This window comes from Vidua macroura, chromosome Z (genome assembly GCF_024509145.1).
Source record: "Vidua macroura isolate BioBank_ID:100142 chromosome Z, ASM2450914v1, whole genome shotgun sequence".
In the NCBI taxonomy this organism is placed as follows: domain Eukaryota; kingdom Metazoa; phylum Chordata; class Aves; order Passeriformes; family Viduidae; genus Vidua; species Vidua macroura.
Genome location: NC_071611.1, coordinates 17,093,895 through 17,107,037, shown reverse-complemented (window position 1 = coordinate 17,107,037; position 13,143 = coordinate 17,093,895). Strand labels below are relative to the sequence as shown.

The 13,143-nt window shown below is 37.3% G+C and overlaps 1 protein-coding gene across 1 annotated transcript in view; it reads left to right on the top strand.

The window, feature by feature from the left end:
- The window catches only part of ADAMTSL1 (ADAMTS like 1), a 400,259-nt gene that overhangs the window by 300,107 nt on the left and 87,009 nt on the right, over positions 1 to 13,143 (top strand). The window contains exons 10-12 of the mRNA XM_054002970.1: positions 141 to 279; positions 9,462 to 9,512; positions 12,253 to 12,457. Of these exons, the coding sequence (XP_053858945.1) occupies positions 141 to 279; positions 9,462 to 9,512; positions 12,253 to 12,457 (395 nt within the window). The remainder of the gene's footprint in view (positions 1 to 140; positions 280 to 9,461; positions 9,513 to 12,252; positions 12,458 to 13,143) is intronic.

Genomic DNA, 13,143 nt, shown 5'->3' with positions numbered 1-13,143 from the left:
AAAGCAACAGCTGTTACGTCCAAAAGCACTGAAGCAAGCTGAAATTAGTTTCCTTTTTCCAAACCTGAACTTAGATACATTTCAGAGCCTGACAGGAAGAACATCACGTCTCATATTATTTATTCCTCTGTGTATTGCAGGTTATCAGCTGACATCTGCTGAGTGCTTTGATCTGAGAAGCAATCGGGTAGTAGCAGATCAATACTGTCACTATTATCCTGAAAATATCAAGCCAAAGCCAAAACTTCAAGAGTGTAATCTGGATCCTTGTCCTGCAAGGTCAGTTGGCTTCAATTTTAAAGGATACTGAGCTCTAAATGAGTAAAATGAAATAGGAAAGTATTCTGTTGCTATTTCTCACAGTGTCATTTATCCTACATAATTCAACCTCTCTCTCATTCTAAGAATGAACTGTTAGAACACCTCTATTTAGCATCTTCACAGAGCAAGACTGATTTGAAATGGTTGTTTCTTCCCCTCAAAATGTATTTTGCCTCATTCATTGTTACCAAGTATAAAAAAACTAATTGTCCATGATACCATCCCCATGCTCTGAATTCACGTGCTAAATACATGTCTCTTAAGCGTTAGTGAGAGGGAAAAAAATTTTCTTGCAAGAAAATTATTGTTGTTGCATTTAGATGAACTATTTTTATGAGGTTGGGGTGTTTTTTTTTTTTTTTATTTTCTCCTTAATGAAAAGCCTGCTTGCATTTATGGCAGCTTGTAAAATGTTATGAATGATTTTGTTCTAGTTAACAATGTCCTTTGACCCTGCATGATCTCTGCTGCCCTACGGAATCACAGAATGGATAAAGTTGGAAGGGACCACAAGGGGTCATCTAGTCCAATCTCCCTGCTCAGGCAGGGTCATCCCAGAGCACATGGCACAGGATCATGTTCAGACAATTCTTGAACATCCCCAGTGAGAAAGACTTCACAACCTCACTGGGCAGTGTGTGCCAGTTCACTGGCACTGCACAGTAAAGACATTCTTCCTTGTATTAAGGTGGAACTTGCTGTGCATTCTTCCTCAGAAGATTAACAGTAAAAATAGTAAGATCAGATAGATTTTTTTCATGTATAAGAAAAAAAGAGAACTACAAAAAAGACCAATCCTTTGTTGCACTGATTGCCCTGAACTTCAATGGGAGCCCATTTGCAACCACTCAATAAGTAGCAAGAATTTATTTGTGCAATAAATCTAAATTTTTTGGTCCTCTTGTGTGGCTTTGCTAAAAGATGGTCAAGCATAGCGCAGCAGAGATGACATGGATGCCCTAAAGCCATTTTATCACCAGCTCCTTTCCCTCTAGGCTTGTTTCTTATCAGGTTTGGTAAGTTTGAGTGAGTTCAAGCAAGCATCACCTAAAAAATTGCTGTTTTGCTTCAGATTGCTGGAGGTTATCAAAGAGGAAAGATGTCCTAATGAGAAAAGGAATACTTAAGAAACCTGTGGGGCTATGTATCCACCTAACTGAGGACAGCTGCTACCCAAACCAGGAGTACCAGCTTTAGAGTAGCTAGGCATTATCAGAGCAGAACAAATCACTCAAAGGCAAAGATATATTTTACTTCTTATAGGAGGTTTTCACTGAACTTTTTTGAATTTAACACTCAGTTTTCTTTGTCATTGAAGACATCTTTACCCAGAGTGTGTGGAAGTTTATATGCCTTTGTTCATATTAGCACATTTTGTTAGAGACAGATGTCAGTAGGGGCCAGGTATGATCAGGTAGCAGGCTAAAACATGAATGTTTCAGGAAAAAATTGTTGAAAAATATGAATTAATATGGAACCTATCTTCTAGAGTCACCTATCACAGTCTCAATGAGAAAGTAATTTTATTAAATTCCTTTATTTATTTATTTATTTATTTAAATTCTAGGATGCTATTTTTTAAACCTACTGTTCTGGGTCAAATATGTAATTTGCCTCTGGAATTTGTGTAGTGGATATTTTCCATACTTCCTCAATTATTTTAAATAACATATTCTCAAATGGTGATGCAGATGACTGCATGGTACATGAGAAGAAAGAGAAAAAAAATAACAGCTGGGCAGATGTCAGGAAGCAATTTTGTTTTATATAAGACATAACAAGGCAAAGTTGTTGATATAGAGACCCTGAAGGGAGGGAGAGTCATTTAGAAATACAGCTATGCCATCCCAGAGGAACTGGTTTTTTGGAAACATCTTCACAGTCTGCCAAATTTCAAATTCTATTTCCAAAAGTGCCTTTGTTAAGAATTCTAGAATCAAAAACCCACAGGAAAAAAAAAAAAAAAAACCCACAGGAAATCCATGGTAACTTCCGGATTCCCAATGATTTCTTACAGTTGGGAAGAGGGTAGGTGAAGCAGAAACACAGGGTCAGAAGCGTGGACAAGGAGGGTGTCTTGGCTCTGCAGTGTCTTTGCTGTGTGGGAGCTGATCTTCTCCACCAGTAAAAAACCAAGAAGTTAATTTTTCCTGGCAAACCCAGTTCCAGTGAGGTATAGCTGATTAGTGGTTGCTGACTGTTCCTATGGCGTGTTAATGAATGCCACAGAAAATAATCATTGAAGACCATAGTGGCACTGAATTAAGGAACTGAGAGTGGTTGTTCTAACACTAAAATTTTCTGCAAAGGGTAAGCTGAAAGAAAAGTTTAAATTAATACCACAAGTATTGTGTGAGCCCGAAGTAAGTTGCCTCTTTAGGTTTAGTTCATAGAAATGTTTACTTTATTTTGCTTACTATGGCAGTAATTAGCAGTATTGATGGCATCATGAATAGCAAAAAAAAGCTTAGTCTCAATAACATGGGAAAGTATGTGGATGGTTATTTATCAAACAATATAACTTTTACATACTTATTTTCCAGGTTAAGTAGAAGCAGCCACATATACTGTTCATCCAAGTCAGACCAGTGATTCATGTCACAGAATACATGATACACGATTTCACTGAGTGCCTTTTAATCCCTATATAACAATGCTCCATTCAGCCTCTCTTATCAAACCTGTTTTGCATCCAGCTCATAATAACCAACAAAGTAAAAAGGAAAGATCTGTTTGTTTACAGTCCATTATGATTTTACAGCAGTCTGCCTTTGGCTGGCAAAAATAAGTCTATATGCATATTACCTACTATGTAAACAGCAGCCGGTTCAACCTAGTCCACTCCTCTTCTGTGTGGCAAAATCCAACATTAGTATTTCACCTATTTAATTTAAATTTAATTAATTTAATTTTAATTACAACTTCACAGACTGGAAGGTATTTTTAGCTTTCATATTTATCCTCCTTCCTGGTATATTTTAACAAAACAGGAATGGAATTTTTTTTCCCTGCTTAGAGAAAAGTTTTGTTCCAATTTGACTTAACTGGGTGTGCTAAGGACAATTCTAAGGTGCTATAACCAGAAGATACATTTGATTCATAATTCCAAGGCTTCCACCCAAAAAGCAATTTTGACAAATGTGAAAAAGGCTGCTTCCCCACTCATCATTCACTCACTGACCAGGATATTCTCAGTATTATTTCTAGATTTCATCTTCACCTTTTAGGTGGCATTCCCAGCCATGTCATTCTTCATTTTTACCAGTCTCCCATATTTTTTGCCTATTGCCGCTACATGTTAATGTTGGAGTTTTTGAGTCACAAAAGGGCTATTTGTGTTTTTACCAGGAGATTTCAATGTATTATAAAGATTTCTAAAGGCAACTTCAGCAAAAATTTTAAATTCATACAGCAACTGTCTAAAAATTTCATATTAGCAAGCCTCTAGTATAAAGTGTTCTTTTTAACACTTCACTTCCTTGAGTTTGCCTAGAGTTTTATCTGTAAGCCTGCCACTAGAAATATTGTTTATACCTGTGGAAAGTTTGGGGGAAAAATCTCTCATTCCAGCAAGGTTTTTATCATCCAGAGACCTGAAAAACTCATAGATATGCACTATTTATGGAGTCCTCCAGCAAAACTGCAAACTCCTCTTCCTGTTTGTCAAAGTTTTTCTTTTAGCATTCTCATTTAAATATCAGTATGGTGGTGGCAGAGATAGGCATTACAAAAAAAAAATTTAAAATTAAATTTAGATTTTAATAAAATTGTAGTTTTTAGTTGCTCATTTTCAGCTAACTTAATAAGAACACTGAAGTACAAGTAAAAGCATACAAAAACCACTGGGATGTTATGACCATTCAGAGTGATTCTAAGTAGTGAGAAGTACGTAATATACTTGGCAATGTGAAAGTGGAGTTGTAGATGGAAAAGGAGCTGGAACCAATGGCAATGCTCTGGTAGTAATAATCTGGGTTACCCAAATTCAAGAGCAGGGTAAAGATGAGCAGCAGATAATTCTAATACCTAAAGAGATACATTTCTTCTCAATACAAGTAATTGAAACCTTGAATTTTTGGACAGGGCAAAAGTAATCTAAATTAATCTAGAATATAACTTTGTCAGAATAGGTGTGGGGGGGTGGGCCAGGAAGCACTTGTCAAGCACTTAAGAGATGTGAATAGCAGAACAAATTCAGCTCTGAGGGGACAATACATATTAATGAAACATGGAAAGAAAGGAGAAAGGAGAAACATGGAAAGAAAGGAGCTTCCAGGATGCTTCCAATAACAAGCCGTAAGGTGGGAAAATGTATCATGTACTGCTATGAGCATCAAATAAAGGTATCTGTCTGCCCAATATGACATTACAGAAAAATTAGTCTGGCTTAAGTCCTAGAAGATTCCAAAACTGAAGCAAGTAATTTACAGAGATTTTCACTGGATATTCAGTTGTTACAATTTAGTACTGTTAACTGCTTATCAGCTCATTCCCTCTTTGTATCAAACACTGCTCATCTAAACCACGATAAAATATTGAACTGAGTAAAAAAAAGGAGATGTTTAGAAGCATTACAGTCATGCTACTGGAAGGAATTACTTTTTCTGCTTTCAACTGGAAACATCTCTTTTGATCACTGTGAAGAGATTGGGTTTTAGCAGTCTATGGCAATGACAAACCATATGTTGCTTAGAATTTTAAATCTCTGCACCACAAACAAGACATTTTTTATAAAGGTAAGATACTGTCATGCCAAACAGACATTTTGTTTAATGCAAGAGGTTTTTTGGACGCTGACACCAAAGGATTGATTTCTCAATAGTGTTTTTCATTAGTAAGTAGGTTTTTAAAGTATCCACTGACATGCCACTTTTAAATGTTTAGAGCAGCAGACATTGGCTTTTGCCAATCTGTAAAGTACTAAGAGCGTATAAAAGGACGTATACATACAATGTACATGGTAGTTTAGTTTCACATTGATAGCATCCAGAAACCAGAAAGTATGCTACTCATACTGGAAGCATAACAGAATTACCATTTCACTGCCTGCAAAAGTAGGCACTGAAACCAAGGTTGCCTGTACATGTAGTGTTAATGTCATCTACCCCAGCTCTGAAGGGAAAAGGTAATAGATACACAGAATAATACATGGGAGGCATTAACAGACACTATCTGTTTGAGGGCCTCATTAACTGTTTCTCAACACAGAAAGTATTCTTGTAGCACAAGGAGATAATGTCACCGTGTGGCATCTTCAGAGATCACTGAAGCGCAGTATCTCACACCACCTTAGTGTCAGGATGTGAAGTGTTAAAATGCAATATTTGTTTTCTGTCCAGTGATAATCATGGTTTTCACACTATTGTCTCTGGTGGTGAGCACTTCCATGTCTTCCAGCACAGCCAACCCAAGCTACTTTAACATTTCATTATTATTTGTTCACTGCTAATAATGTCCTTAACATATTCCATTGCTTGGATGGCACAGTCCCTGCCATGCAGATCATTTACTCTCCGGTCTGACAGATTTCAGTGAAAGCTTAAATCTTTGCATGCGAGTCTGATCAGGAAAGAGGTGTAATGGATGCAGCCACTCGGGTTATTGCATGGGCAGCCCTGCAGCTGTGAGTAGGACACCCCTGGCAAAACAGAGACCTCAGCAGAAGTAGAGGCTGTGAGCCAGAGTCACGTGAGCATCCTGCAGAGGCTGGGCAGTGGCACAGCAAGGGTACAAGACATCAGCACGGGAGTGGCAGGTTGTCTCCATGCAGGTCACACCACCCTGAGGCTCCTTGGGAGCAGATGTCCTTTCTCTCTGCTGGTTCCTCACTCAGTTCTAGCACCCATGCCTCTGCTTGGCTCAACAGGTTCTAACCTGGGACTCATCAACATGCAGGAGAGAGAGCTGGGAAGGGCTGGCCTTGTCAGAAAGATGGAGTCATCAGGGAGGTAGAGGAGAAAGGCACTTGAGCTTAAAGCTTGTCATCTGTGCTAAATCAGGTTAAGGGGGAAAAGGAGTAACTGGGGAAGAGTTGACCAAACATGTCTTCCAAGGAATGCAGCTGTAGAAACTCATCCCAGGGGAAGGCTGAATGTTTGCAGAGATGGCAAATATGATTGCAGCACTCTCACCTCTGGCATGTGCAGCTCCCATTCCAATCATACACGTGTCTTGGAAGAGCAACTGTGTTGAGACTGCCAGCCCTCAGGAGGAAAAAAAAACAATGTACAGAATATATGATAGGACTTGTTGGTCAGAAGGGCATGGTAGATTGCAGGCATATGAGACAGAACTGTGGTGCTACCACAGAACAGCTCTGCAAAGTAATTTGCTTTGTGTTCCTGCTCCTGCTAAATCTCTTGATGTTTTGTGAATGAGTCCTGTTAGCTACTCACACATATTTCAGTGAAGGAATTATTATTTCCTCTGCTCATTTAGCACACCATCCCCTTTGCATTGTCTGGGTAATGAGCAGTAAATAAACCCCGAAAGGTAGATCTCCTCCATGTTGTTTATAGGAGTATGATGGACTGATAGATTAATGGAATTTAAACCATTTTGTCCCATCAAAAAGTAAGAATACACCAAAGTAATATCTTAAATTTTTTTTGAAGTGTTAACTTAGTCTTAGGGGATTTTTTATGGAGCACATACAAAAAACCTCACACAAGACTAGCTAGAAAAGTGCAGATGGCATTAATGATACGATGACCATCTGCTCTTCTGTTTTATCTTTAAGACAATTCTTTTTTAAAGTCATAAATTAAACCATTGTGTATTATTGTGGGGGTCTTTTTCCTTGCTATGACTTTATGGCTGTGATTCATTTTCTTGTGGTTGCAGAATGAGAGCCTTTGGCAGCCCCTCTCATATGGACAAAGACAGCGTCAGTAAACCTGTGGAGCTTGACACTGTTTACAGAAATGTAATTTTTGCATGCAAAATCTTTTGAGGTTTAAACCTTTCCAATTACAATATTAACCTAGTGCTCTGTAAATGTTACTTAATATTCATAACAGTGTCTGAATATAGTACAGTTGTTCCTATCTGAACAGTCCTGGAAGTAATGCATTCTAAAGCATGTAGACCTGGATGATTCATAGAAAATCATGTTTATTAGAAAGAAAATGCTTTTCACTGAAATGAATGAGAATTATTTTAATCTGCTTCTTTCTTAGGCAGTAGATACTATTATAATGTAACTATTTTATTTTTTAACTCACTATGTTAGCTCTTTTTCCCAACCACTTCTTAGCAAGCTGATGAGCTGGAAAGTGCAGAGAGCTTCAGAGTGGAACTTCAACAGCAGTACTAGAAGTGTCAGGAAAACAGCAAATTCCCAAAGGCAGGGGCAAAAAAACCCTCACAAAAAGTTCCCTTCCATCTTCTTAAAATACTAGTACACAATTCCTCCACATTCTACAGATGTCTACCCGTCAAGCTGAGTCTGAAAAGACTTGTTAATTGACCATACTCTAAATGACCCATTTGTCTTTTCCAAAGTTTCCCAGTGCCAGAACAACCTCTCCTAGATTTTTAGATTTTTGTGAGGACAGGCAGCTCTTCAAAAATGCAAATATGCGCACTCATGCAGAGAGTTCCTGTGACTGCAGTGGCTGCTAATCTTAGAGGGAACTGTCTAGTCCCTCTCACCCACTTCCAGGGCTCCAGCTGCTTCCCGTGCTTTAGCCGGAAAATTCCAGCACACTGACCTGGCGCTGACTCCTTTCTGTGGAAACACAATGCGATCCATTCTTCTATTTTGGACAAGTTATGCATATAAAACCCCTGTTGACTAAAAGGAGAATAGACCCCATTAGGCCTGGCCTGACACAACTCCTTTGAATGCTTACAGCATTTTTCAGTGAACTGTGTTGAAGATGAAGAACACTTTCTCCCTTCTCCCTCCTTCTCTCCTTCCCCCTTGCAGAAATCCACAGCAGCATATCTACCACTTCTTATCTGTAAAAAACTTACAAAAACCTTGGAAGCAAACCTTTTTTTTCTTGACATTCAGTTTCATCTCTCTGTAACTTGGATGGAGACACACTTTTTATTTTGATGCAATTAGTATTCACTTCTTGATTTTTCTGTCCACTTGCTCCATCCAAATACCCTGGTGGCTTTGACGAAAGTGATGAGGTCCTCCAAGATCATCTGTTTTATTTTAATAGATTGTCTGATAACTAGGAGACAACATGATTAAAGTTAATCTGAGTCAAAATTATAACGGTGCAGACAAAATACAATATTTCAGACCAGCAATTCAGTGAGACCTTGTAGTTGTCAATGTGACATCCATCTCACATATAACTGGCAAGATAATATTTCAGATAACTCCTAATTTTGATGTATGCTATCGCCTTCTATAACTTTTAGATGTTACATTGTGACATCACACCAATAGCAGTGCAGCAAAGCAATCCAACCAGTTATGACAAACAAAAAAATTCAACCTGACATGTTAATCTTTTCTCAGGCTGCTTCTTTCTTTCAGGGGAAAAAAAAAAAAAAAAAAGAAAAAAAAAAAAAAAAGAAAGAAAAAAAAAAGAAAAAAAAGAGATGCAGGTCTGGACTCATTTAATGTGAAGAGACAAGAATTGCAGATACAAATTCTTGCACTGTGATTACCCAGATTTCTGATCTTGTACCCTGTAAAAGCAGAGGCTTTATTTGATGGGCAGAAACAACCATATCATAGGTATAAAAAGGATTTTATTTAGAGGTCTGCAGCAGATAGAAGTTCCCCTATTGTCCTCAGTGACTTTGGATCCAAGCTCCAAGAATATATCAAGTATAGAAACATTCTTTTTGATGCTAGATAATAAAAATATAAGTTAAAATAATATTTGGGTCACTTTTAGCAATAGATTGCTTATTTGTCAAACAATAATATATTTATCAGAAAAAAGTAGTAACCAGTGATTTATTCTTTGAATTACTCAGAAAAAATAGGATGGGAGTGTATTTTTTTTAATGGGATAATATCTTAGGTAAAATATCTTGTTTTGTTGATTTATAATACTGTAATACAAAAAGCTGTGTAATGTAATGCAATATTATGTATTATGTAATCATCTAGTGTTTATTTTATTATGTGTACCTTCTACTCAGAGGGTTGGCATTATTGTTCCTAACAGTGATGGATACAAGCAGATCATGCCCTATGACCTCTACCATCCCCTTCCTCGGTATGTAAAACAGTCAACCAGATGCTAGGCTTAACAAATCCATTTTCTTTTTCTTTTTTTCTTCTCTGTACTTCTGCTTTACTCTCAGGTTAAATTAACAGATCCTGCTTCTCTGGACTCCTACAGATTAATGTAGAGATGTTCAAGTGCTAACATGTAATAAATTCTGTCAATGCAGAACTGAAATTATAGCCTATCTGAAGGAGAAATGTAGATTTGTTATGTGTGTAGTCCCTTTCTTTCTCCTGTTCCTCAACCCGATTTTCCCTTTTCTCTCACAACTTTCCTATTCTTGGCCTTTACTCCTCTCTGAGCAGAACTATAATCTGTGGCTTTGTTACAGAGGGAGATTTTCTCTCCCTCACCCCCATTTTGCTGTCTCTTGCATGCCTACAATTTGGGATTTTGGGATTTGACAACATTAGTGTTGTTTTCTGATCCTACAAACCTAGGTGATCAGAGCAGGAATAGGATCAAGACCTGATTTTTATCATTAATTATCTCACAATTAAAATGTCTTTAATGTAAGACTCAAGATTCTCATGGAAGTAATCAGATGAGTAATTATTTTTAAAGCAGTGAATAAGACTGTTGATGATAAAAATTTTTGATAGCTGAAGGATAATAACCTCTAGGTTTTGAAATACTGTCTGGACATGCAAAAGTATTGTGCTGTGTTTTCTTCTTCATTAATTTACTGTGTCATGCACTATGAAATCACAGAAAGAACCCTCTAGACAACTTGATAGTCTCATCTAGATTAGGAATCAACTTCCATCCAATTATTTGGAGGCCTGATGCACAGAGGTTTCAGCGTACAAATGCAGTGTCTTCACACTCCATAATCTCCAGCCAAAACATGGACCAACCTCCAACTGAGAATGAAACTATCTGCTATATTTAAGCTACTTGAAAATTCTGTGGTTGCCTAAGACACCTGGAAACTTGTCCCAAAGACTTCAGAAAACTTCCTGGTGCCATCACTTTTTAAGGCTAGGAAAAAATGGCTTAGGTGGGCTGAGCCAAGCAAATTTTGCAGTTCATGAATTTCAGTTTGGGGCCTCTTGTTTGTGGTAGTAAGAAACCTCAGCTGTATGCTCGTTCAGCAGAGCCACAGGAAACACATTTAGGTAGAAGTTTTCCTAAAATTACATCTTTGTAAAATATGTGGCTTATGATCAGCACATGGTGATGGCTGTGCATGGTGTAAAAAATTGTTCCACACTCCTAGTGGTAAGTCACAGAATTAATCAGTGGCTTTACTACTCATAAACAACTTTTAATTTAAGCCATTTCACATTGAGTTTTACGGTGCTACCGGACCAGATAGGGTAGCCAGGTGAGAATATTGCTAAGTATGCTGGAGCTGATGAATAGATTGTGGGCTGATATGACGGAAAATCAGAGAGAAAGATAAGCATTTTTCATACTGCTCAACAATCTTGGGGATCCTGTATTTGTTACTTAACAAAAATATTTCCTTTGTTTTAAGTGATACAATAAAAGTCCTCACCTTTCACTTCTTTTACTTCTTTTACTTTTGTCTAAAGGAGGAAATAGGTGGGGTGTTTTTCACAAAAACTATTTTTTGAGGTCAAAAACTGAAATCTTTTGACCAAAATTGTTGTTTCAAACAGTATTTGTTATGTCATTATGAAAAAGACATTTGCCTTGTGGGGTAAAAAATGATTTCATTAAATGTTTCCAGGTAGGCAGAACACAAATACTTCTGCACTTCAGTCATGCACAGTAATATACAGGAATAGCCACACTGGATTGTGGGAATGGTCCCACATCCAATCTGTGACAAAGGCTTGAATATAAGAGAGGCAATACCAGACTATTTTGTGTGGACAGACATGTATCTATATAAAGTAATACATAGCTTATAGCATATGCCTCACTTAAAAAAGGATTATTCTCATAAGTATACATAGCTTTTCAGTATACATACTTTTAAGTATACATAGCTTTTTTTAATGCATATATTGTTCTTGGGATTTTTCATTACATTCTCAATGGCACTTGAAGAGAAAAGATGGGTTCTCAGCTCCTCTTACTGTCTTACTTACTGTAAGGAAACAAGGTCCACCTGATTTGTCCATCACAAGACATGTATCTTACTAATATAGTCACATTTTCACAATTTCCTCTCATCTTTCTTTCTTTTTTTCTCTACTGAGTTGCTTCCTTGGAAAAAACACTGCTCTTTCCCTTTATGTTCTACAAAAGGGGCATCAGCCTCACAGCACACTGAGTTTCCTGTGATTTGTGAAAAAGATTCCTCAGAATATGAGAAGTTATGAAAATATGATAATCCCATCAATTAAAAAAGGAAAAAAAACCAACTAAGTTAAAAGTATTTAGATTTTCAGTGGCAGTAGTAATTGGATTAATGGGAGAGAGGATATTTCATATTATTAACTGCAGCATAAAAGATACCAGCCATGAGCATGCTTTACTGCTGTGGACACTTATGAAAATAGATACATGATTAATTTTTACTGATGTTACCCAGGTAAAAAGCCAAGCCAAACCAAGCCAAGCCAAGCCAAACCAAACCAAACAAAAACAAAACAAAGCAAAACAAAACAAAACAAAACAAAACAAAACAAACCGTAACAAAACAAAAAACCCCATACAAACAAACTTTGAAGATAGCAGTTTATGCATTTTGGGGGTACAGGTGGGGGTGGGAACAAGAAGGGTAATGTTTCCTGATGCCTCCTCTTTTTCCCAGATGGGAAAGTACACCCTGGACTGCCTGTTCCTCATCCTGTGGAGGGGGCATTCAAAGCCGCAGCGTCTCCTGTGTGGAAGAAGACATTCAGGGGCACATCAGCCCTGTGGAAGAATGGAAATGCATGTATACTCCAAAGATGCCTGTTGTCCAGCCTTGCAATATATTTGACTGTCCAAAGTGGCTTGCTCAAGAATGGTCTCCGGTAATCAATTTCGTTTTGTTGGTTTTGTGTTTAACACATTAGGGAAAGTATCTTAAATTATAGTTTAGTGAGTTTTTCAAAGTAGGAACATTTACTGTTTTCTCTCATTACCAACACCTCTATTTTAAATTATGCTATTTGTCTAACTGAAAAGTAACCACTCTGGGAAAATATATTAATAAGATGCATATGAGCAAGGAAAATGATGGAAAAATAAATCAGCTCTGTAACATTAATTTGTGACCTTCTACTAATAATAGACTAGGAATATAAGTGTCCAATAAGCATGTAATGTTATTTCTGTATTACAGTATTTCAGTCATAAATTGAAACTCAAAATCGCTGAGAAATTTCAAAAAGCACATAAATCTGTATATGACTGTGTTCTGTTCCTGACTTGCCTTTCCTTCTGTATGAAAGTAAATGCCTTGGAAATGTCCTTCCACAAAAGTAGTGAAATATTTTAACTTTATACATAAAGACTTGGCTTGAATATAATTTCTCATCACCCCAGTTTCCCAACAAGTAAATTGTGCTTTAGAAGCTAGGCTAGCTTACCTGCAGATGAGGTATTCTTGACTGATTGCAAAGTGTTCGCTGATTTCCAGATGAAAGCTGCTGTCAAGAGCAAAGCAACATTGATAACATCCATAGTGCTTCCAGCTGATTGGTAGTTTTGATCATCT